The 25,046-nt window shown below is 51.3% G+C and overlaps 2 protein-coding genes across 2 annotated transcripts in view; one reads left to right on the forward strand and one right to left on the reverse strand.

The window, feature by feature from the left end:
- DNAH1 (dynein axonemal heavy chain 1) overlaps positions 1-25,046 on the reverse strand; it is a gene marked incomplete at both ends in the record, with an annotated part of 71,588 nt that overhangs the window by 3,369 nt on the left and 43,173 nt on the right. Inside the window, 31 exons of the mRNA XM_082321284.1 lie at positions 36-212; positions 300-479; positions 920-1,090; positions 1,279-1,410; positions 1,855-2,013; positions 2,457-2,597; positions 3,020-3,220; positions 3,725-3,876; positions 4,531-4,726; positions 4,811-5,036; positions 5,147-5,307; positions 5,725-5,874; positions 6,700-6,819; positions 7,321-7,446; positions 7,689-7,820; positions 8,241-8,432; positions 9,064-9,231; positions 9,697-9,888; positions 13,334-13,519; positions 14,638-14,748; positions 15,258-15,449; positions 15,808-15,979; positions 16,783-16,991; positions 18,163-18,298; positions 19,030-19,226; positions 20,592-20,822; positions 21,629-21,807; positions 22,909-22,947; positions 23,313-23,486; positions 23,623-23,780; positions 24,477-24,637. Coding sequence (XP_082177410.1) covers positions 36-212; positions 300-479; positions 920-1,090; positions 1,279-1,410; positions 1,855-2,013; positions 2,457-2,597; positions 3,020-3,220; positions 3,725-3,876; positions 4,531-4,726; positions 4,811-5,036; positions 5,147-5,307; positions 5,725-5,874; positions 6,700-6,819; positions 7,321-7,446; positions 7,689-7,820; positions 8,241-8,432; positions 9,064-9,231; positions 9,697-9,888; positions 13,334-13,519; positions 14,638-14,748; positions 15,258-15,449; positions 15,808-15,979; positions 16,783-16,991; positions 18,163-18,298; positions 19,030-19,226; positions 20,592-20,822; positions 21,629-21,807; positions 22,909-22,947; positions 23,313-23,486; positions 23,623-23,780; positions 24,477-24,637 — 5,121 coding nt within the window. The remainder of the gene's footprint in view (positions 1-35; positions 213-299; positions 480-919; positions 1,091-1,278; positions 1,411-1,854; positions 2,014-2,456; positions 2,598-3,019; positions 3,221-3,724; positions 3,877-4,530; positions 4,727-4,810; positions 5,037-5,146; positions 5,308-5,724; positions 5,875-6,699; positions 6,820-7,320; positions 7,447-7,688; positions 7,821-8,240; positions 8,433-9,063; positions 9,232-9,696; positions 9,889-13,333; positions 13,520-14,637; positions 14,749-15,257; positions 15,450-15,807; positions 15,980-16,782; positions 16,992-18,162; positions 18,299-19,029; positions 19,227-20,591; positions 20,823-21,628; positions 21,808-22,908; positions 22,948-23,312; positions 23,487-23,622; positions 23,781-24,476; positions 24,638-25,046) is intronic.
- Positions 10,378-12,320, forward strand: LOC309594826 (uncharacterized protein; the record flags this gene model as incomplete). The annotated part of the gene is made up of 4 exons (XM_082321230.1): positions 10,378-10,809; positions 10,974-11,020; positions 11,465-11,681; positions 12,090-12,320. 4 exons carry the CDS (start codon positions 10,378-10,380, stop codon positions 12,318-12,320), a joined length of 927 nt encoding a protein of 308 aa, XP_082177356.1.

Genomic DNA, 25,046 nt, shown 5'->3' on the forward strand with positions numbered 1-25,046 from the left:
CTGGACCTATGAGCTGCAATTACTTGAGTACTCACATCAAGGTCAGAAGAGGTACTGATCTGCTTGTAGATCCCTGATTCGGAATAGGCAAACTCAGGAATTAAAACCTCAGGCTTGTAGAAATCTTCCAAAATACTCATGATGCAGCGCCTGTCCCAGTCGTCAGTCACACGGCCGCCGTAGTTGATCTCCCCAGCTGTGTACTTCAGAACCTGTGAGGGACCCCACCATGGTTTTCCAACCCGCATCTGCATCATGGTCCTATTCCCTCCACAGGAGGGGCCAGCTCACGCACTTACCTTGTACGGGATGTCTGTGTATTCGCTCAAGAACATCTGTAGCTGACTGATGCAGATGCGGAGATCTCCATCTGTGAACTCATAGGGGATGTTGAAACCCAGAGGCCCAAACTTTCTCCTTTCCAGCATGTTCCCATGGAAGAAGCAAAGTGACAGCAACAAGGATTTAAACTCTGCGACCTGTGGGCAGGGGAGCAGGGAGAAGAGGTGCTCAGCGTGGGAGGAGGCATCCTTGGATGGGGTCAGTTCCTGCTGGGACCTGGCAGGGGAGAGGTGCCAATTCAGCAGTGCCAACTGGAGCCTGGAGAGGTGGAAACCTCAGTCAGGCTGCTGTGCTGGGGAAGGCTGTGGCCCACTCCCTTGCTTAAAGAGAGCTGCAAGTGTCTTACGCCAGGCCTCCGCAATCCTGTTCCTTCTGCTTCTCAAAGTGAAACTTCTAATTGCCTCATCATAGAGTAGATGTGGGCTTATGAGAAATACCACCAGCCCTTCTCTAGCACGTGAGAGCTCTAGTGGAGAGGAAGCTCTACGGCTGGAGAGGAGCAACATCCAGGTGGAGAGGATACATTGGAGCAGGCACGGGCTGGGGACAGCAAACCAAAGCACAACCTGGGTCTTACCTTGGGGCAAGAATTCAAGAAGTCATCACTGAAACTAACATAGGACTTGAGCAGGTTGGCCTTGACCCCACGGGGGGGCTCGATGGTCATCTTGGAGCCATTCTGGAGGATGGACACAGGGAAGTGGTTGCTTGGTAGACTGGTGAGCCAGAGGCGAAAGTCCTGATGTACCTGGAAATCCAGAAGGCAGCAAGTGCTCGGAGGGTGCAGGCACAGCCACTGCAGCTGCTCCTGCACTGACCCTCTGGTTTTACAGGGAACCTGTGGATGGGATCAGACTAGATCTGGGCTCCTCCCAGGGCTCCAGCCTCCCGCCTGTTATCCTCCAAGTGGGCAGGCTGCTCAGTAAAACAGCTCACCTTGCTGGGGTCAATGCCCTCAACGAGTCTCTCCAGTGAAGGCATCCAGCTGGGGGCCAGGTGGCAGTTCTGGAAGAAGACCCAGTTGCCCTGCTCCATGGCACTGTGCATCATGGCTTCAGCCCGGGGGCCCTGAGGAGGCAGATGAGAATCGCTCAGAAGTGCTGGTTCCTCACGGGCTGTGCCCTGCTGAGCTGGACAGGGAGACAGCTGCTGGGTGGAAGGACCACTTTCCAGAGCTACAGCCTGGCTTTGTCCCCGTGGCTCAACTGGATCTTTGCTGTCTGATGGCACAGCAAAGGCCCTTCTACAGCTTCTGCAAATCTGTGTGGGAGGGTGGAGGGAATGGAAGAACTGGCGATGGATTTGGGAAGTTAGAGGGCACTATAGGGGGAACCGCTGCAGCCCCCACACTGAACTGCCTCCTCCAGCTAGTAGAAGGTTGGTGAGTAAGGGCCCTGGGGCAGGAGGGTGTTTTGACTGTGCTGCAAGGGTGTTTGACCTACTTGGAGCTAGGTGAGATCACTGGGAGTGCCAGCAGGACTTTGGTGCCCCAGGTGGGCACCAGCAGCTTACCTGGCCTTGGCCCAAAGAAATGGCAGAGAGCTTTTGGGAGAACTTCATTTCTTCAGCAAACTTGTAGAGGTCAGCAGCGGGGTCGGTGCCCGGGGACAGCACGAACACCAGAGGGGTGGTAGCAGTGGAATCCCTGAAGACGACTGAGAGGTCAGTGGTCTGCAACGCAGAAAGCTGGTCAGAGCGGAGGGGCCACAGCGGTACCACGCGCAGCATCTCCTCACCCTGCTGGCCTCTAGCTCCTCTCCAAGGTACCTGTGTGCTCTTGGGTGCTGAGGCCAGAAACGTGTTCAATAAGGGCCTAGTACAGCTCTCCTCCGGCAGCATTAGGATCGGGGCAGTGACCACTTTCTCATTTGTCATTCAAACTCTTCCCTCGTATGCCTGCACTATCTGGCCCCTCCCAGCGTGATTTAACTGGGGGACAATACGTACGATATCTCTCGTCTGAGACGTGTTTCCCCAGCTGTGGGAACACTGTGGCTGCAGAAAGGCATGAGCACCCTCACTGCAACTGGAAAATGCTGATGGCCCATTTACAGCAAGCGCAAGGCCTCCTGCTCCACTCCTGGTCCCACCAGCGCTTCCTTTTGGCTGGTTACCTGCGGCTCAATGAAGTGCCGATCCAGGTTCAGTGCCACAAAGTCCTGCATGGCGTTAGTGATCTTATCTCCCCGCAGACACCGCAGAACTAGCAGCTTCTGGAAGGCATCAAGTTCAGCTTCCCACTTCCCAGGCAGGGGCTCTCTGCAAAGCATTTAGGTTCATTTTGGAGGGATGTGCCAGATACTGCAGCTCCCTAAGAAGCACCCAAGTTGCCTGCAGGCAGCCACTGGGGTTACAGAAGGGACAACGGCCTTCCAGTCACGTGGCTGAGGTTGTTGTCCATAGCCTTGAAACCATCAGCAGGCAAGCCAGAGCTGCTTCCACTGGGAAAGCACCAAATACTGCTGGGCTAAGGCATCATGTGGCTCTGCCTTGAGCAAGCAACATGCACAGGCAAGGGCCACCCTTGAGGAGACAAGGCAATGCCTCATCCTCTCCCTTGCGTGGCACTGCACTGGGAGCAGAGTCACCACTGTGGCTGTATTGGCTCCTTGTGCTCTCCCAGGGATGCCATTACCTGCTGGGTGCAGTACAGCTAAGCTGACAAAGCAGGGTGCACTTGCCTGTGAGGCTTAGGGCTGTCAAAAATGGACCTGAACTCTACAAGGTTGGCTGCAAAATCATTGGCAAAGCCAGAGAAGTTCTTCAGGCTGCTTAAGGCCAGGATGTCTCCCCACGCTCTCTCGTACAGCCAGGCCGGAGCTGGGTTCTCCCTCATCTCCTTTATGGTCCCTCCTGACAGCAGGTACCGCCACTCATCCTGGGAACAAGATAGGACGTGGTCATGGATTATAGCCTACCTGCCTGGGCCTGAGGCACGTGGGTGTGTGTCATATCCAACTAAAATCCTGCAGTAACTTTCTGGCTGCCTCTCCTGCCAGGTATGTGTGTCGAGGAGTAAGCGAACTGGAGGGTCTGGTGAGATCAACATCACTGTCCAGCTGCCACTAGCTTTTCTCTGTCTTCTAATCTCTGCCTGCACCCTCCAAACTTGCTAACCTCTGCAGCAGTCTGGCAGCAAACTGGCAAAAGCTGCAGGTGATTCAGGCTAGGCAGCTCTGCATAGCAGAGGGAAACAGGGAAAAGTTTGAGATTGGAGTGAAGAGAGAGGTCCCGGGTTTGCCCACCAGCCTGCCAAGCCTGCCCCCAGCCCCAGAGAACAAGGCTCCTTTTCCATCCCAGCATGCTATTCTAGGGGGCTGAACAGGCTGGGCCTGAGTTACTCTGATGGGATCCCATCAAAGGACCCAGGTAACTTGCTCACCATATCGATCTGCCCATCATTCATCAGAATCCGGACACAAATCAGGAAGGCAAACATGAGCTTGTGCTTCTGAAAGAGGCTACGGCACACATTGCTGTAGAGACTGAAGGTGATGTAGTTGTTGATGTTCATGATCCGGTCCTTCACGGTGTCTGAAAAAAAGGGCAACAACCAGACAAGGGTGGTGGGTGCTACGGGTGACGTGGAGGGTGCTCTCCATGTCAGCTGTCGGTTCCTGGTCACAGGGGCACACCTGCACCCTGCCCAGGAAGAACAGACGCTGCTCTCAAGTATAGACTTGGCACAGAAACCGCTGTGAAAGCACAAGGCTGTGAGACTCAGCACACAGAAGAAAACACTGCCCCAGCACTGGGAGGGAGCCCACACTGCACCACGGCAACCTACACAGGCCCAGCCACCAGCACCCTGGCTAACACACACTGCTGGGCAGGGAAGCTGCTCCCAGCCTGGCGGCAGCAGCCAGGACCCATGCATGGAGGCAGCTCCGTGACAAGCAGAGCCATTACCGGGATGGCGTGTACCTTGTCTGTGCCCTGGCACTAACATCCCTCCCGCTTGGTCAGACAGGGCAGCAGAAAAGTAGTGGGGAAGAGAACGGAGGGCAGGCTGTGACCACATCTTCCCTTGCTGTGTGGACAGAACTAGGGGCAGCTCTGGATCATGCTAAGAGCCAATGCAAGTGGCCACGTTTGCCTTGACTCTGCAGGTGTCCTAGCTTCTGCTGCTGCTAGACCAGGAATTTGGGGTGAGGACGAGGATAGGAGGGGGCAGTTCTGGGCAGGCACCTGCTCTCTCGGAGTTACTGATCCCCATTAGGAAGATGTTGAGGAACCACTCAAGTGAGTACTGGTACATGGGGTCCACATTGGACAGGTCTGAGACACAGAAGTAGAGGATCTGCGAGCGGACAGCCACAGGCACATACTGGAGGCGGGTGATGTTGATGTCCTTCTCTGTCTGTTCTGCCACGATTACCTTGGCCTGCAGGACAGAAGAGACATCGTGGTTAGTGCAGTGCTGGCAGGGGATGTGCAGCTGCAGCGGGAGAGCACCTCCACCTCTGACCTGGATCTCTCCTGCCTTGAGCTTGGACACCTCCAGCACTTTGATGAGCTCCAAGTCATCTACGGGGTTTCCTTCAGAAGTGCTGAGCCGATACAGGATCTGGTCTTCTATCTCCTTCAGCTCCTGATGCATCTTGGCATTGCTAACAATTAGCTCGTTTCTAGCTTCTTCTAAGTCAGGCCGCTCCGCAGCCACCACCTGTCCCAGCAGTTGGTCTTCCAAGCCACTACAACAAAAGCCATGGAGGTGAGGGGGTGCAGGCAACAGGCCCGAGGGTTTGAGGACTGCGAGGAATGAGGTTGAGCAGCATGGGCAGTTAATGGGGTAAGCAGGTACCTGGGTGAGAGGGTGAAGTTGATGAGGGTGAGCTTCGTGGTGACCTCAGGGCTGTAGTGAGGATTGGGCAGGTTGGTAGTGATGTACATCTTGAAACCCTCATGGTAGGGGATCACCGTATCCCCCAGCTTCAGCACAGTGTTGCCTTGCTGTTTGTAGGTCTGTACCAGAGAGGGACAAAGACAGGAAGGCTGGGATGGTTACCTCTTGTGAGGGAAGGCATCCTGCTGTGCCCTGGGCTCTGCAGTGAGGAAAGAGTCTGAGGGCCCTCTGGACAGAGGAGCTCAAAGCCATGCAACAGACCTGAAGGCCTAAGCCTGAATAGAGCAGGTGTATTCCATAGCCCTGCCTCCCAGGCAAAGATGCCTGCTGGCAGGAGACTGGGGTACACAGGAGGCTGTTAACATGTTGGAGCCCCGGCCAAGACATGCGAGCACAGAACAGGCAGCATCCACGTGAATGCTGCCTGCCCAGAGAGACCTACAAACCCACCACGTCCCACTGCACCCTGGCCAGATGCCCCCTTACAGCCCAGCCAGGTACCCACTGCCCCTCCTTGCCAAGGCGAGACATAGGACCTGTTTCAGCAGGACAGGCTCGAGTGCCGGATCCAGCTCCTCGCCGACATTCTCCAGCAGGAAGGGCTTCCCAAAGGTAATGGCATTTTCCAGACTGCAGAGGAAGTCCCGGTCGCTCAGCTTGGCCACCTCCAGGCTGTTCACCTTCTCCTGAAAGGCAGCACGGGAGGGCAGGGTCCCTGCGGTGTCCTGCCCACCTTCACATCCAGCTCTGGTGCATGGTACACCTCTCACTGGGCTGAGCAGCAGAAATAATATCTTTTCTTGCTTGGTTTTTGGCTATTTTGGCAAGTTTAGTCCAAGTCACCAGGCAACTACAGACACCTCAATGAGGCAGCAGGAAAGGGGGGGAACTGGGGAGAACCTCCTTCAAAGAGTCATACCCGTGCAGAGCCCCACACTGGTAACTCAGAGCTCATTTGCCTGCAAAGTGAGAGCAGGTGGGTGGGAAAAGCCCACGGGGAGCAAAACAGGAGGAGCTGCCAAAGCCTCCTGCCTGACCCTTCAAAAGGGCAGTGGATGCCTCTCTGGAGGAAGAGAAGAGGTGATGGTCTGTGTTCCCAGCACTCTGGCAGGAGGGACTGTGCTTGCTAGCCAGGTAATACTACCCTGATCCCTTCTGTCCTAGGGACCCTAAAGGCTGTTATGGGAGATGGTAGTGTTGTTCTGTGTATTTTAGGGTGTGGGGAAGGATGTAAGGCCCCCAGAATGCTAGTGGAGAGCCAGAGTGGGAATCTGATGCCTCACTTGCTTACAGCAGGGTTCCTCTTGCCCTGTGCTGATTTCCCCAGGCAGGGAAATCCACCTGGGATGAATATGGATGTGGAGCCTGCCTGGTGCTGGGGAGGCTGGGCTGGGATAGTGTGGGGTCTTGCAGCTCTGGGGCCCAAAGCCTGAGGTTGCTCTGCGCAGCTCCTAACAGAACACTGCTTCTACTGTCCTGGCAGACCTAGTTTTCCTCCTCACAGGTCTTACCAGATTCTTGATCCACTTGTTTGCTTGTCCTTGGGGATCTATGTAGTGAGTCCAGCGCTGGGAGAATTGTGTTATTACCCCATTCTCCACAGACAGGGTGTCGTTGGGTAACCCAGCAATCTAATGGGGTAGAAAAAGGTGTGGGGAACACATGGTAGCACAAAACAGCTGACCAGAGAAAATCCTTTCCTGCCCTGGCCCCTGTGTGGTGGCTAGGGGATGGTGGTGAGGGTACCTCTAACAGCAGCTGAGCCCAGAGCTGCAGCTCTGCCTGAAGTGGCTGAGCCATGCGACAGAGCTGTGCTGGCAGACTTAAGCTTGGGCAAGCTATGGCCAGGGCTTTGCTCTAGGCCTGTGGTTTGTAAAGGGGTTAAGGCTGATCCCCCTCAAAGCTGCTGCTTGCTGCTGCCCTGGATGCTGCCAGGTCCTCTCCTGCTCATGGCACAAGAAGCCCTGGCAGCAATTCCGCCTCTGCAGTGTGGAGGCACTTGATCGTTACTGAGCTGTTTAGTTTGGGGTCTGTCCTTTGGTACATGTGATCCTAGTGAGTGGTGAACTGAGTGTTTTAGCCTTTGCCTGAGGCACCTTCAGCCTGAAGTGTTGGGTTTTTCTGCAACTTGCCTGCCAGGAGCTGATTTCCACGGGGTCTCCAAGGGTGCTGATCAGGTTTGGCTCCTTGGTGTGAGGAATGTTGTTTTCTGACAGCTGCCTCAGCCACTCCTTGCACAGTGCTATGCGGTAGTGTCCCTGCCAGGAGAAACACCATCATAGCCTTTCTTTTAGTTGCAGCTAGCCTGCTGTGAGCATCTAAACCCTCCTGTTTCCATTCAAATGGGGCCCTGTGCAGCCTCTGGCACAAATGGAGAGAGATCCAGGAGGGATCTTGCACCCTTTTGCCCTATTCCTTTCTCCCAGCGGATCTGGCCAGCAAGAGGCCAGGAGAACAGAGCAGCTAACGAAGTCCCTTGCAGGGAGCATTGCACACTTACTGTAAAAGGGCCCAGGTAGGCCACAAAGCCTGCTGCAACCAGCATGTCCCCAGTGATGTTGTTGATCTTGGAATCCAGGTTCTCTACAGTCTCTTGCCAGCGCACCTTCTCATCAGCCAGGCTGTTTATGAGCTGTGGGATAAGTTGCACACATGAGAGCTGCTGTGTGGTCTAACCTTGTGTCCTGGACCTGCTGCTCTCTGGGTAATGCTGCAGGTGACTTTAGTGACCAGAGGTTGTGGGGTGGCCCCTGCCTTATCCTGAATTCTGTCCCCAGCTTTGAGCACTTAATCCTGGGATTAGTGGGCTGCTCTCAGCTGTCCTGGAGACCCACTACTGGCTGAAGAAGCTGTGCACAGGACAGCAGCTTTTCACACCAGTGCCTGGCTAGCTTAGCTTCCCCAGTCCTGTGGTGCTGCTGAGATCTGGCCAGGCAGCTTCAACCTAGGATTGTCGTGAGTTGCAGGCACGCAGATGTTTTCACCACTGGGCTCCTTGACCTGAAATCAGGTTATCTCATGTTAGCAGGCAGGACCCAGCTCTGTCCCTTACCATATCGGCGCGAACCAGTCTCTGCTGACACTGATCACACTTCATCTCCAACTCCTCCTTCTTGGCTATGCAGATCTTGTACTTGGCTTGCAGCATGGCAATGCCACCTTCAACCTCCCTCAGGCGTTCCTTAGCTTCCTCAAGGACCTGCTGAGTGGCACGCAGGTCCTCTTCTGCCTCCCTCCAGGCTTGCTGGGGAGATGAACAAGGAAACAGTGGGTATGTTGGGCATGCAGCCAGGCTCTTTCCCCCAAAAGCCAGAGACCCTGGAGCAAGAGTTGGTTTTCCATAAAAGCAGCAGCTGATACTGAGACCCTTCCCTGTATGACAAAGGTTGACCTGCCTAACTCCAGGGGGATGTTCTGCAAGCCCAGGAATAAAAGTAGGGGTGAGGAAGGCATTTCTGCTTAGCTCCAAAAAGCCAAGAGCCTGTGCCAGCTTATGCAAGCTCAGGATGTGGCCCACTGTTGAACAGGAGGAAAGGTTCCTCTGCTTGCCCCAAAATAATAAAAGTATCTAGGCTTGGAGAGTATTAAGGCTGAAACACTACTGAGATGTGGGACTGCTTCTGTAAGTATAGTTTCTGCTGAGCCAGGAACTCAGCACTAAGAACAAGGTATCACTTCTGTCCCAGCATATTCTAGGCTTATTTCTTCTACTTTATTATGTTAATGGGTTTTGAGGCTTTGGCTCTGCTAAGGCTTGGTCTGAACATCACATCCTGATCTGCAGAACACGGTGACTCTCAGCATCCCCTGCAGAAGGAGGCTGCTAGTACTGTGTTCCCTAACACCTAGAGCAACTGGGTCACGCTGTCTCTTACCCGCTTGGGCTCCACGACCTTGGCCACAAAGTGGTACTTGTGCATGGCACGCACCCACTGGCAGATGGAGGTGCAAGCTTTGGAGACCTTGGCAATGGCAGCTGGCTGAAACTCCTCACTGTCAATGTAGGGCTGGATGGCCCTGATTACAGTGTCCGCAATATTGTCCTGTGAGGAATGGTGGGAGGGAAAGGAGATTGGTGATAAGGGTGCTAGAGATCTGACTGAGGAGGGCCTTAAAGGGCTTCCTCCAGTGGCTGCAGCCTGCCCCAGGACCTAGCAGGATGGTTAAGGCATTGCACTGGAGCAAGAGGAATCAAATTGCTGCATGTTGAGGCCTGGGAAGCACAGCTTTGGGATTGGGTAAATCCCTTCCTATACCACTTCCATCCAGCTCCTCTGCACGGAAAAAGCAGAGGGACAGAAGGGGAAAACCTGAGTGTCTGGGTTCCATTGCCCAAGGCAACGAAGTGCAGCCAGCTGACACAAGGACTTCCAGACCAAATACGTCCTCATCCTCTGTGCTGCTGAAGGGTGTTGCCCACAAGGAGCTTTAAGCTTCATTGCTGTGAGAAGGATCTCTGTGAGGCAATACCTGATCCCTGGTCACAGCCTCCCTCTGCCACTACTTACCTTATCGTACTTAAACAGGCTGTCCAGGAACTTCCCTGGGTCCTGGAGAAGGGCCCTGCCAGGCTCCCAGTAGTCATCCACCTTGGAGCCTAGCTTTTCTCCTGCCACCCTTTTGGGCTTGATTCCTTTCATAATGCAGACTGCTTCAATCACCATCTTCACACCGAGAGGAGGCCGCTGCATTGCTCGTACCTTCAAAACCCAAATGGAGACAGTGGGTTGGCCTGGTTCTTGGTGAGATAGGGTGCTCATCCCTCAGCTGGCCCAGGGCAGACTGGGACCAGAGGCAGGACATTTAGAGGATGCAATGCACAGGCAGGAAGGAGAGAGATATTTGAAGGGAAAGCTGGTTATCAGAAAGGGCATGGAGCAAACTAGGTAGGCTGAAAAAGCCTGCCCTGATGCTCTCGTAGATATGTCCTACAGGCTGAAGATGTCTTAGCAAAGAAGCTAGATCTGTATGGCCCTGGGGAGGAGGCTGTATGGAAATGGGTCACGGGCAGGCTTTCTCCCTTGCTGTGTGGGCTCTCATTTGTCTTGTACCCCACCACAGCAATTCTGTACCCCATGAGCTGATCTGCAGCACTTGTGGAGGGACTGCTTGAGTCTTTCCTCAAGCAGGCAGCTAGGAGTGCTGCTGCGGCACCCTTGAGATGGCTGTGGGTGTCAGGACCCTTAAGAATGACTCCTGCTTTTTCCCTTCTAGTGCTGACCACCCTTGCCATGTTCAGCCAGAGATACTCCAAGGGTGTCCCACTGGACACAGTCAACAGAGTGGCACAGTTTGTGGCAACACTGAAGCTGGTCTACCCCCATGCAGACATGCTCTGTGAGAAGGACTTTGACTGGCTCTTTGACTGCCCTCAAACAAAGCAGTTCCTTGAGTGGTTCTGCAGCACAGTAAGTGAGGAGAATGTGCTGAGCCTAGCTGAGGTGGAGGCCTACGATGCCCTGTTGGATGCAGGCAAGCCAATCCTGGAAGGCGATGCCCTCGAGCAGACATTGCAGATGTGCTGCCAGGTCCCACAGCTCCCAAAGATTCAAAGATGCCAGATACTCCCAGAAGCATTGTCCACGCATATGGATAGACCCCAAAGATCTCTCTGCTGTACGGTAAGGGCCTGGGTGTGTGTGTGCACGAGGAATAAACTAAACGTGGAGGAGCTGGCATGGGAATGGGAGAGGCATGTGGCAGACCCAAGCTACCAGGCAGTCTAGCAGTGGTCTTCTGCCAGTGCAGAGCCACCCTGACTCCATGGCGGTGTGAAATTCCCCAGAACATGGCATCTGCTTCTTCCTGGCTGGCTAGGGCTGATGCAGCAAAGTATGGGCTTGGAGAAGGGAATGAGTACAAAGAACAGAGGTTTTCCTAGGATGTGAAGGTGGAGAGTGTAGAGGCAAGTCTTCAGCCATGGAGAAGGAGAGCTAGGCCAGAAGGAAGCACAAGCTGCTTGGAGCGAGAGCTTTCTCTGGTTGTGTGTCCTGCACTCACAGGGGCTTCTCAGTCCTCCCTGCACAGCTCTGGAGTAGCTGGTGCTGGTGTCTGCCAGCAGGGAGTCCCTGACTGGCTCTTGAGCCAACCTGGTCCTTTATGGTGTTCTTTCCAGACTTCCAGGACACAGGCTGCTCACCAGGAGTGGCTGTCCTCTCATTGTTGCCCCACAGTTGCTTGCATCCTAGTCCTACAGCGCACAATGTCCCCTGAGCCCTGTTCTTCCTCAGGACTGGCACACTGCTCACACCACTGGCTGGCTCTCCCCTCTTGCAGGCTCTGGGACATGCTGGTGGGGCAAGACCAGGAGCAGCAGGTCTTCCGCAGCTATAAGGCCATAGCAGCCCAGTGTTCCCAGTTGGTTCAGGAGCAGAAGGTGCTGGAAGCACAGCTGGCAGCTCCTATGTCCCAGGTCCCTGCCCTAGAGTCTTCCATGGAGGTGCTCTACCGGCTGCTATACAACAGCTCCAACCAGCTGCAGCTCTCCCCTCTGGTAAGCAAGCACTCCTGCTCCGCCAGGCCTTGCTGGGTGGCACAGGGCTGTGAGTCAGAGCCCTCTGTGCCATCCTCCCTGCGTGCAGGGGGGAGAACTTACTGCCTCTCAGCCCACAGAGGGAGCGGAGGTTGGCATGATCCTTGCCTTGTCCCAAAAGCTATCCAGTGAGGCAGTGGCTGGCTGAGGGACAAAAATGATTCTCACTGCTTCGCATGTGCTGTTAAGTAGAGTTTGGGGTGCCTTAGCCAGGGTGGCCCAGTAAGCTACCTCTGTTCCTTGGACTGGATGTGTTTGGAGGCCACAGTCAGCTGGGCAGTTTGTTTCTGGTGGGCTCAGCTGTTCCACAGGTGGGAGGAAATCGCTCTCTTTCCACATGTTCACATGTGTTTGAGCTCTGCCCCTCAGGAGATCACTGAGTTGATGCAGCAACTGATCACCATGCAGGACAACCTCTACGAAATGCTGACAGACCTCCTGAGTGACTTGAAGGTCAAACGCAGATCCCTGGAGGGCCCTATCCTGCAGACACAGTGCAACCTTTATGTGTATTTTTACAGTGATGAGGACCGGCTGAGAGAGATAGTGGAGAAGCAGGTGTCAGCTTCCTCCAAGGGACCACTGATGGAGCTGCCCTAGGCAAAGGAGTAGGTCAGAGATGCTCGCTCCCTGCCATAGAAGTGGTGTCCTCTTTCAGTTGGGCTGGGTCATTAATCCTGGACTGGGAGAAAACTCTGGTGGTCCTGGTTCCAGTGACAGGTTACTTGGGTCATGGCCCAGCAGCTGGGCTTAAAAGCAGCAGGGAGCTTATTGCTTAAATGAAGAGTTTCCTGAAGCTCGTGGGTGGGTTAGATGACATGTAAGGAATTGATGCATCTTGTGAGTTGGCACTGGAAGCCTTGTATAGACAGGAGACTTTTCATGTCAACTCTACAAGAGGATGGGTGCTGAGGGCAAGTGGACTGACACTGTCTGTGTCTTTTCCCACTTTCTGGGGAAAGGAGTTTTGTATGTTTTGTGGGGAATAAAGGTGTGTTATTCACAACTGCAGAGCAATAAGCCTGTCCCTCCCCTCCACAGCTGTTACACCCTGTGCAGTGAAATCTTGTACTTGCTGACTCTGCTCTCTTCGCTATGGGCTGTGACAATTGCCAGGCTCAGAATCACTCTCCTTTCTCTGCCTATCCTATAATCACCCTCCTTTCTCTGCCTATCCTATTTCAAGCCAGTATTCCTTGAAGTCAGCCCACCAGCCATTGCCTCTTCCTCTTCTAGTGTGCTGCTAGATCTGTCCCTGTGCTGCGCAGTCAATACTCGGGGTTGCATTGTGGTACTGCCTGCTGCCTACCCCCATGGACAGGCACCATGGGGTGAGCCCTCCTCAACACCCTCTCTGGCACAAGTTGGAAACAACATGTAGGAACACCTGGGAGCCAGTTGCAGCCTTTCTGCCCTTCAAAACTCTTTGCTTCTGAAGGAGTGAAGCTGAGAAGCTGCATGGGCAGCTGCCCAGAGTGTGAGTCCAGGGGGATGGATGGAGATGCTGGAAAAGGCTGGGGATGCTGCAAGCCTATAGAAGGAGAATTGCTGCAAAGTGAGTGGCCGTCCAGGACCAGACCGAGCTCTGCCACCCTCCCCCTTGACCCAGTTACCTCTGTAACATCACTCTTGTTGAGGTTCCTCAGGCTGGCAAGAGCAGCATCCAGGGCTGGGAGGGCTTCAGCCAAGTCCTTCTGAGCATCATCTGCAATGGCTTGGGCTGTCTGAGCTTTCAATTTGGCCTTCATCTCCTCAGCCTGCACAGCACTTCTTGTCTCTTCAGCCACAGCTGTGTCCACCTGCAACACCAGAGACAGCCTCAGAAACATGCTGGAGCCAGAGCACCCCTTTGGCTTGGCTCAGCACTGCTAGGTAAGGATCACAGCTGTGCTGGCAGGTTATGTGTTTTCTTCTAGCAGAGAGACGGGATCCCCTTTCTGCATCATACTGGCAGGAGGGTTTTGTCAGCCTGTAGAGATCATCCACAAGCTCCAGCTCTGGCTGTGCCTGGAATGGTGTTAGTCCTGCAGGAATTAGCTGCTGTACCAATTTTTCCTGTTAGTATAGGGAAAGGATGTGTAGGGATGCAAATTCATAGGGAGATGGAGAAATAAGAAGATATGCTGAGGGTTTGTTTCTAAAACTGTCACTTCTGTCTACCCCCAGGGTTAAAACACTACCAGGAGGTATAAAAGGAATGTGGAATATAGCCAAATCTTTTTCTGTGAGTGGATCAGGTCACCTTCCCAAAGCTATGTGGGAAGATGAGAGATTGCAGACTCTTTCCTCTTTGCTTGCAGAGCTGTATGAGATTAGTGTCTGTTCCCTCTGTCTCAGTCTGGCCATCCCACAGTAGGAGGTAGGCAGGGAGGAACACAAGGAGGAGGGAAGGTAGTGACAGCCAACACAGGACAGTTCCCTCTTCTGCAGTGGCATGAGTGTCTGTGTGATGATCCATGAGGTTTGGGCTAGCTGGGGCAGGCTGCAGCTGGATCAGCTCCCTGGGGATGGGATGTGGGGGAATGATCCCTTTGAGCAACAACAGTCTGGGCTTAGAGCTGCTCAGGCCACCTGAGGATTGTGTTAGTAGTGTTGCTAGTCTGTGCTTGCAAGGATCTAAACCAGTGAGGAAAGGGAGCTGGTAGCTTGGCTGATTGACCCCTGGGTTGTGGTTTGACAGGGGCATGTGAGCCATCACTTCTGCTAGCAACTGGCTGGTACGTTGTGACTGGCCCCTACCAATCCCAGAACAGGGACCCTGTTCTTGCTGGCAGTGCTGCTCTGCATAAATACCTGCTCTGTGCTAATCTTGGGCATTTTTACTGTCAGATCAAGCAGGATTTTGTACAACCCCCACAAGGTCTCCCCAGGCCCCGTGTCCAGACTTGGAAAGTGCAGGGCTGTCCAGCAGCAGTACCTGCAGTTGCTCCATGGTTGCCAGCGTGTCCTTGGCTGCCTGTGCCAGGAGAGGGCGGGCAGACTCCAGCTCCTCCTGCATCCTGGCTACATCCTCTGCTGTTTGCAGGAGCTGTGGGAACAGAGCAGAGTGAGAGCACTGGCAGCAGCCATAGAAAGCCCCAGGAAAGGGCTGTGCTGCCCAGGAGGGTGCTCCCTGCCCAGTGTCAGGCTGTACAAAGCAGGCCTTGCCCTAGTCCCTGCTTAAGCAACAGGCTGGTGCTGTGGTGTGCTTATAAACAGTAGTACCTAATGGTGCCTGCACATGACTTCATAAGCTCATGGCAATCAGTCAGCAGAACAATGTTGCTATTACATGGCTTTGAATTAAAAGGTTAATAAGGAACATCCTGAGAGATGATGAACTACAGAGAGGTCTGTGGTCCCCATCATTCTTTTAGAGCTGTTACAGACTCAGACCTTCAAAAAGACTGGCCCTGGCAGAAGGCATAGTTCTCATTTGCTTTAGCATTAGTTTTCTCCTGTTACGCAGGAGATGTATAGGGCATCTTTGCAGCTATAAATACACTGGTCAGAGCAGGTAAGGGGTGCCCAAAGCTCTCCTGGGAGCAAGGGACAAACCTTGTCCAGGCCACTTTTCATCCTGTTCTTGGCTGTCTTCAGTTCCTGTTTCTTCTTTCCAATCAGGGAACTGAAGATGCTGAGGAACTCGAGGTAGCTCTTGGGAGTGACATAATTGTGTCTGGCCAGTTCTGCTAGGTACACTTGGCACTTCTTTGCCACGCTCTGATGGATTTCTACGCATACTCGAACCTATAAGGAGAAAGGAAAGAAACAATCTTATTCAGTACTGAACATGGGGCAGCCAAGTCTATGTGATGCCCCCAGAGAGCACGAGGGGCTTACAAAGAGCCTAAGTATAAAGTCACTGCAAACCTTATATATGTGTGTGGGCTTCAATGCCACAGAGAGGGTGACAAATGGACATGCCCATTTCAAGGCATACTAAAAGCTAACCAGTTCTGTATTTGAATGACCCTGCCACGAAACATTTCTGCTATAGCACAGGACCTTTCTGCAGGTGCGTCCTGCATCCATTGTCTATGTGTACCCAGAGACATGGCACATTAAGCATACAGGACCTGTTCTGTGTGTTGAGTGTAGCACCTACCATCCCACTGACATCTTCAGTGCTGGCACCAAGATGTGGGATCTCATGCAAGAAGGAGGAGGCAACGCACTGCAGGGCTTCAGCAGGCCACTCGTTAAACCAGTTGATGGTACAGCAGTTCACAAGAGAGGGGAACTGTCTCAAGCGTGCACGGAAGACTTCTCCAATAGGGCTGAGGGAAAGACATGCAGAAAAGAGATGTTACAACTAACTACAGATACAACGATAAAATATTTTTCCTACTTCCCTAGAACCATCCTGGACTCTTACAGAGTAAGAAGGAAGGGAATATACCCAAGGAAGAAGGAGGGAGGGAAATAGGGAATGAAAGTTCAGGCAGTGAGCTGCATGTCCTGAGCTGCATGTCACAGCTCACTGCTTAGAAGTCATGGGTATATTCTGGAAGTCTTAAGATGGTAGTGGGGTGATGTTTTCTAGGTTCCCTCCCTAGAGAGAACACTTAAGGGGTAAGAAATAAATGTGATCTGAAGTCTATTTCAAGCAGGTGAGTGCAGAGATCACATCACTGGACCAAACTCATGGCTCTGATTCTTCCACTTGTACTGAGAATGCCCTGTACCTTCTGGCAGGCAGCCCTCCTGCAAGCAAGCAAGCTGCTCGTGGACTATGCACTAGATTCGTAGTAAATATGGTGCTAACTGAGCCCCAAATTCAAGCAAGGTATTTTTGTAACAAACAGCTCAATGGTGCATGAAGGAGGAGGAAGATTGTATTTAATCTGTATTGCATATAATCATATTCTTAAACTTTTCAAACTTCATCTTGAAACCAGCAAAGTGTTAAAAAAAAGAAAAAAAAAGTATCCAGTCCTATGGAAAGGTGGTATGCAAACCTTACTCCTCCTCCAAAGTCAGGGGCTTGGAAACGAAGGTTCCATGACAAAGTGATGCAAGACAAAGGACAAGGATGGAATAATTAACATTGACAGCACAGAGTCCTATCCCTGAACTGTACCTCATGCACAGGACCATGTGGATATTGCTGCGAACCCGTCCTGTGTATGCAGCCATCAAATTGGCCTTGGTGGGCTGCTGCCCTAGATCTCGAACAACAGGCTTCATAGCTGTCATGATCTGTTCTTGATCATCAGGGCTGTAAATGTTGGGAACATCACCTGAGTTGAGCAGGTTGTTGATATCCTCAAGGAAGGATTCATTTTTAATCTAAGTAGATGATGGGGGGAAAAAAAAATAAAAAGGCAGTTTTCTAAGTCATAAGACAGTAATTTCTCCACATGCCATGTATATCACTTCTGGATAAATATAGCCCTCAGCCTCTGTTATAAGAAATCATTTCTATGATCACTCAGCTCCAGTAAAGCATACTCTGATCCTTGTCCAGCATTTCCAATTGAACAGCCATGTTCAGCTGTTTCAGGGGTTGGCGTTTGTGTCTGAGAACAAGCCTCCTTCTGCCCACTCACCATCTCCTTACAGACAAATCTGTACTCGGGGCCTTGCTCCCGGCCTCGCAATGACTCTGCAACCAGACACCAGGTTGCTCTGGGTCTTTGTTCCTCCAGCACAGAACACTTCACTGTTAGGATAAAGCTCATTGATGTGGGAGACAGAGTAATTGTAGGGATGTGTCACAGTCTGTGGGATGATCTCCCTCCAGAGCTACACTCACCTCTCCACCTTTGCTAAATCAAAAATACACAGTATCCATCTACTTGACTAAATGCACCCTCCCATGCCCCCCTTCTCCCACATATGCTTCTCACCGCAGGGAAAAGGATGTAGGAACAAGCAGCATTTGACAGATGCTCATCTCACTACTTAGGGCGCTGCCAGAAGGGACTCGGTTCCTATGATAATGAAGGCAGTAAAAAAGCCTATGGGGAACATAACCGTGAATTCCAGAAGTTGGCCTAGTCATTAGCAAGCTACAGTTTACAGTAACAAGCCAACATTATCCTGTGGAACCAGCACGCATAAGGCCCTAAATCTACTGGTATCTTTGAAAAGAAAGAGAATGATGCTGCTTAGCACTTCGAGTATCAGTGGTCAGCATAGTGCTTACCTTCAGGCAGCTGGGTCTAAAATCTTTGATCCCACCAAACCCTTGGAGCTGAAAGACACTTCCTTGAGCAACAGAAGAATCAGCCCACTCACACACAGCTCTACAGTCCCTCTAGCAACAAATGCACCACCTTTAGTATCCCTGAGGCTTTTTATAAGATGATGAAGACGGGCTACTTAAGAAATAATACAAGTTGTGCCTAGTTTGTATCAACCTCCTCAATCCTCTTTTTCTTTAGGGGGATTTATTGAGCTTAGAGATGTGTTTCTGACTCCTTTTGAGACAGAGTCCACCATGCTAATAGTCCTGTACCTGTGTGTCTACGAACAGGAACGTCTTGGGTAGACTTTGAAGGCCTGCCTTCATCATGATCTTCCTCACGTCATCTCGCCATTCAGTCATGCCATAATTTTTGGACAGTTCGATCTGGAAACACTCATAATCTGCCCTAAAGGAAAGAGAAGCCTGTGGAGTTACATCCAATTAAAATATCCTCTTTTGTTAATCCTGAGTATATGCTGTGGACTCAGACAGAGAGGACTCAAGCAAGTGGTTTTCCTACAATGTGTCCTGAGCACACACCTGTCCTTGTGCATGTTCAGCCACCAACCCAAGGGCATGTTTTACTCAAAGCAGAGATACCTGAGCTAGCTAGAAACCAGGAGAAGTACAACTCCATGAGCTAACAGAGTCACACTGCTTCTTAGGCCCAGTGCCTCAGAGTGCAGAGGGAGCAACTCAACGTGGATTTTTTTTGTGATGCTACCCTTGGAGGCTGGTGCACCTGGGAACCGTGACTGCGTTTCTCTAAAATCACACCCTGTATTCAGAGCTGGAAGAATTTGCTTCCCCAGCCTAGTTCCCTGGCTCTTCATGTTCCCCTGTTGAGGCCCCTCAGCTCCCAAGACTCACAAGTCCTACTTGCCAGGCTGCCAGTGTCACTTGATCACTTGTCACTAGTAACTCTTGTCTTTGTGTTCCTGCTGCCCCCCTCCCAGGAAGGATTTTTCTAGTGTAGATGTGCATGTTAACTGAGGCCTAGCTCTTGAGCATTAAATCTCAAGAGTCAGCAACCAGAAAAATGTGTAACCAGTAGCAGGAAGGGCAGGAAGAGAGATTCTTTGGAGGCAGCCCCAATGGAGCTGCTCCACATTATGTGCATAGGAGCGCATTACTTACATGTGAGACGCTAGTCTGGTGAGAGACTGTCTCCCACTTCCCCCAACACCCAGGAGAAGAGCATTCCCTGGAGCCTGCCGCAGGATCCGGCTGATTCGGCAGATGTGCTGTATCGCATCCATGAAAAGCACAAGCTTCAGCTCTGGGGTGTTGACTTGATTGTACTCCTCCAGGTAATCCTCAATCACAACCTTCAGCTGTGGGGAGAAAGAGTCAATTGTGGCTACCAGATAAAAGCAATTGTGGGCTGGTGGTTGTGTGTAAGCACAGCCAGGCCTCTGGGAGGGCAGAGCCTGGTGCTCAGCAGGGTCTAGGAGCAGCTGCCTCTCTCAGTTGCTCCCTAAGAGAGGCTCATGGGGTGGTGATGGCTCTCTTTGCTCCATGTTCCTATAGGAACTACCACTGTGCTGAATTTAGCTAGTGGTGGTGGCAGCAGCTGCTGAATGGTGACCTTAAACTAACTCAGGCAAGTGATCAAGGTCTGCTGTTCCCAACAGTGCTGTTTGCCTGGAGAAACAGCAAGGTGTAGTTCAAAATAAAATAGCTTACGGCTGCCTGACCCATGCTGTTCCAAGGCCTCCCTCTGGGAGAGCTGCCTCGCTCTATAGCTGACCACTGACTGCTGCTGCATCCTGTGGTCAGGATCCTGGCAGGTGCTGGATGAAATCCCTGCTGGCTGTAGATGAGTAGAGAAGCACGCTCCTCTCTCAGTCCAGCCATCACACAGAATAGCTGCAGGAGCAGCCTCTCCTGCCCTTTCCAGGGTTCTCTTCAGCAGCACCATCAGGCCAGAGCAGGAGATGAAGCATGAAGACACGTGGGATATGGTCCTACCCCTTCAGCAATCTCACTGTGAACCTGGGCAAGCAGCATCTGCTGGAATTCATACAGTGCCTAGGTGCCAAAGTCCTATGCACATCAGCGGACTGTGCAGCAGCTTGGTAAGTCTGGCTGTCTCAGCTGTGCTCACTTCAGTGGGGGACAGGCCTACCTACTTTGTGAAAGAGATTGGAAAGCTCAGTTAATTACCAGTCCTTGTCACACAGCTATCACAAGAGGAGAGACGACAGGATAATCATCTGTTTCTGATAATGAGTGCAAAACGCACTGCTCATTGCCTTTGCTTAATTATGACTACCAAAGTACTCGCAGTATATTCTCCAACAGGGAATCTGGCAGTAACATTAATTACTTGTAAAGGTCAATTGCGAAGTCTTTAATGGCAAAAGTAGTATTGTTTGGGGGTAATGCGCCATTTCTTTCCAGTAAATTCCACTTTTCAGTCCCAAATGCAGCTCACTTGGGAGATATGACATAGCAGGCTGCCCCCAGGGATGGCAATGCAGAGACAGCTTGTTCCACCTCAACTTCCCATCACACCAAATGCAGCCACTATCCACATCGGGGGCAGGATTTCACAGGAGAGCCCTGGGAGGGTTTGTGATTCCAGACACCTTCAATTCAAGCAGCCCTATGGTTACTATTAACTGTTTTCTTTTGTTTGCAGAAGACTTAGAAGATGTGAACATAGCTCACATTATCGTGATTCCCAGGGTCCTTACCTTTTCCTGGCTGTCGATTGCTTCGTACAGTTTGATATTGGCACCTGGCTCCATAAAGTCCCCAAATAGAACTGGCTGGGAGGGGACAACCTCCTCAAGAGTGGTGCCTAACTCCTCCATCATACTCTTCATCAGGTTGTCAAACCAGCCCCGGTCCTCCTTGCTGACTAGGCGATCACAGAAGACCCGGCAGCTCTCATGGTACCACAGTCTCAGCAGGTGCAGTTTGTTCTGGTAGGAAATCCCAGCAAAACACCCCCGTGAGAGAAGCAGATTAAGAGCCTCGCTGTCAGGAAAGCTGGTTCCTGCCCGGCATGTGGCCAGTTCCACTCCTGCAGCTGGAGTGGAGAAAGAACTGGGAAGCTGCTTCCCTTCTCCTCTCAAAAACAACTCTTGTCAAAACAGCTGCTTTGCAGAGAGCTCATTACAGCTTCAGCTAATCCCCCCTTTATTTGTCCATATGTCAGGCTTTCTTTGAGAGATTTAAAATTCATGTTGTTTGTCCTTATCTTTCCCCCAGCTTGGTTTAATTTTTACTGTTTTCAGAAGTTCTTATGTTTTTTTGGAAAGATCCTTTTATTTGGGTGTAGCATAGAACCAGGGTCTCAAGTACTTCCTGTGATAAGTCAATCTCTACTGGCTGGGCTGGAGCCAGAGTAAGGTCTTCAGGAGAGCCAAAGGGACAGAAGCCACCATTGCTACAAGCTGGTAACAAGACATCACCTCTGCTCCTGCATGGTCCCCTGTCTGGTCCCCTATGGCTCCATCCAGCCCTGAATGGCTGGGCTGTGTCGTACTGACTCCCTGTGACCACTCACCTGCTTCAATGCCAAGGAAGGGCTGGGATGGCAGGGGGGGTCTGTTTACTACTGGTACTAGGCAGTATAACCAAAGGGAAGGTCACCGCATTCAAACGGTACCAAAATGCAGCTTCAACAAGAAATTGAGACCTGTTTGCAGGCCTGTCAATGAGGCTTGGAGTGGAACGTTTCTGGTCTTCCCCTGGGTGGCATGGCTGTGCTGATGGGAAGACTCACCTCAATCTTGCTGGGCTCAGCCATGAGCATGCCCTGGAACACCTTGGAGAGGTCTCTCAGGTTGAAGGTGTAATGCGACTTTGCTGGTGTGGGCAGCAGCTGGGATGTGATGGTCAAATACACGCAGATAGTGGCATCAACCAAGGGTTCGTTCAAGTCTTTGACTGCAAGTGCTCCTGCTGCAGAGACAGAGGAAGGTGGAGAGGATGCCAAGATGGTCACTCTGGGATGAGGTCCTAGCAGTGCAGACGGGTGGCACTGAGTGGCAGAGGTGTTGCTAGGGCTTGGCCAGGAACGCACTGGTCTTCTGATTTCTTATGCAGAGACTGTGCGGGGACCTGACCAAGCACCTGCTCCCTGCAGTGGACGGTTTGCCAATGAGTTTCCCAACCAAAGGGAATTATATCTGGGGAGGGAAGAATGCATCGCAACAATTCTGCGGTGTTAAGACTCCATGCACCCCAGGGAGAGAGGAGACACTGCCAGCCAGGTAACTGGTGCCTACCTGAAATACTCGCAGACAGGTTTTCTTTCTTCCTCCTTGTACTCCCCCAGTGGAGTCTCAGCTACTTTTAAGCCAGAAGGTGTGAGTGCCCTCTTAGCTAAACTGCCTTGCAATTCCTTGAGCTCAGCAAATGCAAAGCCACTGAGAATAAGTTCTTATGCAATAGTCTGGCAAGATTCAAACACAGCTGCCAGTTTTAGAGCATAAAATACTTTTTTTTTTTTTTTTTTTAACTCCCAATCAAGTTCATTACAAACACTGGGGAAGTAGAGCCCTGTGCCACCCTAGCATTTTGCACTTTTTTGCATTATTTCCAAAATTCTTTAATTTCTTTTTAAATCACAGCTAGGTGCTTCAGTGTGCCCCTGAGCTCATAGTCAGGTACTGACGCTTGTGAATATTGCAAGCACTCAGAAAGCTCTGCTTTGATTCTCTGATAGTGCACTATTCTCACTCCTTCCTACTGGCAGATTTGCAGATGAGCGCATATTTGCAAAGATGATCCTAAATTCCCACCCTGTCAAATATAAGAGGACTCATTTCACTCCAAATGAACCCTTTTTTCTGGGTGGCTGTAGCACCATGCTTAGATCCTCCCTGCTCAGCTGTCCACAGGCTGCAGCAGATGGAGAGTAACAGAAGGCTCTGCTTCCACAGAAGGCTGTTGTCTGGGCAAGTGTCTGTCTGGTGAAAGCACAGGTAAGCTACGCCATGCTGTGCTCATCAGCTTGTTCTGTTCACAGTCTCTCCCTCTCATCCTTCTGCTCTTACTTACGCACTGGATCTCTGTAACTTCTTTCTCCTAGGAGTCCAGCTAGAAAAAGACAAAAAACCCGAGTTACCACTTTACGTGCTGAAGTGAAGGATATCTGCATCATCCATCACAAACAAAATCCTCTTTGAAAGGCCTAGGCTATGGGATATCTTATGAAACTGTGAGAGCCGAAGTTGAAGTTTGCTGATTTGCAACAGCAGAGTTTGGCCTAAGACTAAACAGTGTATGAGCTCTCTGATTGCTAAGATTCAAACAACACTTTCCCAAAAGCATCTTCAAGAAACTAATGCAAGTTCCAGCTTCCAACACTTTGATCAGATCATCATCTTCCCCTTCCAACCTCCATTATCATCAGGTTGACTTGCATCATGAGGAAGAAGGTGGCAGTTGTCTGCAGAGCTTACCCATCCAGCTGCCAAGGATGATGGAGAAGATAGTCTTCTTGCTGCTCTCCTCCATCTCCGTGAAGGAGAGGTAGTTGAAATGGCGGGTGAGGCGTGGAGTGACAGCATTCCTTCCCCCTCCAGGAGGTCCCATGGCACAGACAAAATTAATATCTACCAGCTTCTTAAAAGTACCTTGAAGAGTGCGAAATCAGGAATGAATACTAAGTTGTACCTAAAAACCCTCGCCACAAATCTCCACAGCAGGTATGCATATCTATCAACAGGCCAATTTTTGCCAAGAGTACTGGGCAAACGATCTGGGTCATACCGATCTGTTTCCTGTCGTACCAGCCCTGGTGGTCCATCCACTGCCGCAGCAGCTCGATGGGTGGCTGAGCACCATATTTCTCCAGCATAGGCATGTTCAAATCATCAATAAAAAATATGAAGTAACGCCCAACCGGAGGCCCGAACACACCCTTCCGCCTGTAAGGACAGAAGCTGTGTAAGGACACAGGACAAGTCCTACTGCAAAGGTACTCCTAACTTGATCCAAAAGCAGTTTTTTCTCCAGAGGCTTCCTGGGTCAGCAGTTTCAGCTATCCTTACACTTACACTCCATATACTGCTTTGTATGGGCCTTTGCACGGAAAAGATCTGCAGCAATGTTTGAGGCACTGGCTTCTTTCCAAACACAAATGAAATTTTGTCTACTTATGCACAATGTGAATGAATAAATGGGTGCAAATAAAAGCAAAGCTTGAGCCCATTAATCTGTTGGAAACTTCAAACTAGTGGCTGACCAGGTAGGCAAAAGGGAAGCTGTTAACCATGGGGAGTTGGACTGGGGGTCAGCAGCCACGTTTTCTCCCCTCATCAGTTTCTATAAAGATCCCACACCAGGGTTTGCAAACACCTGTGCTGTGAAATGTAGTACTTCTGGAATAACTAGATTTGGAGCAACTTTTACAGACCCTCACTAATCCCTCTCACTTGCTTGCCATTGTATCAAGTTATTACTGGCTCTCACAATCCCAGCTCAGATTTGCTGTGTCCCGTTTGTTATCCACAGCTGTACATGCTTGGGGCCCCTTCAGGTCTTGGGATGAAACTAAATGGCCAAGCTCATAGAAACACTGAGCTCGGGGATACTGCCTTTGCAAACGCAGAAAGGAAACTTGCCTCTTATCCAGTTTGCTGTCAATGAGATCCTGGGTTTGGTTAGCAGAGGTGCGTGCTGAAAACATCAGGAAGTGTGTGATGTACCTGAGAGGCAAGTTCTTCAAAAGCTTGTCTGTAATGGTGACAGTCTTCCCTGTGCCAGTGGGACCAATGCAGAGAACCTAGAAGCACAATCAGCAATGCAGCATAACCATAGGCATACAGTCTGTGTTTTCCAGCTCTCTGACATTTGCTGGAGGAAATGCAGGTTACTGCTCACTTAAGCATTCAAAGGCTGGGAGAGGACAGAAGGCTCGCTTCTTCAGTAAGGTCAGCTGTTCAACAGATCTCTTGGTGTGGAAGGAATCCAACCAGAGAAGTACGAAATGGAACTGTAGGAAACAGGTGAAGAGGGATGATGATGGGCTATCTAGGAATTGCTTCATTTTGATCGAACAATTGTGTTGATATTCCTCTGGGGCATTGGCATGGCGCCTGGGGACTGAATGGAGAACTCTTGATGCTTAGGCACAGCTTTTGAGTAAAGAAATACAAATCCATGAAAGTGGGAAATAATCTTAAAGTATCAGG

Source organism: Platalea leucorodia, assembly GCF_965183815.1.
Source record: "Platalea leucorodia genome assembly, chromosome: 9".
Lineage (NCBI taxonomy): Eukaryota > Metazoa > Chordata > Aves > Pelecaniformes > Threskiornithidae > Platalea > Platalea leucorodia.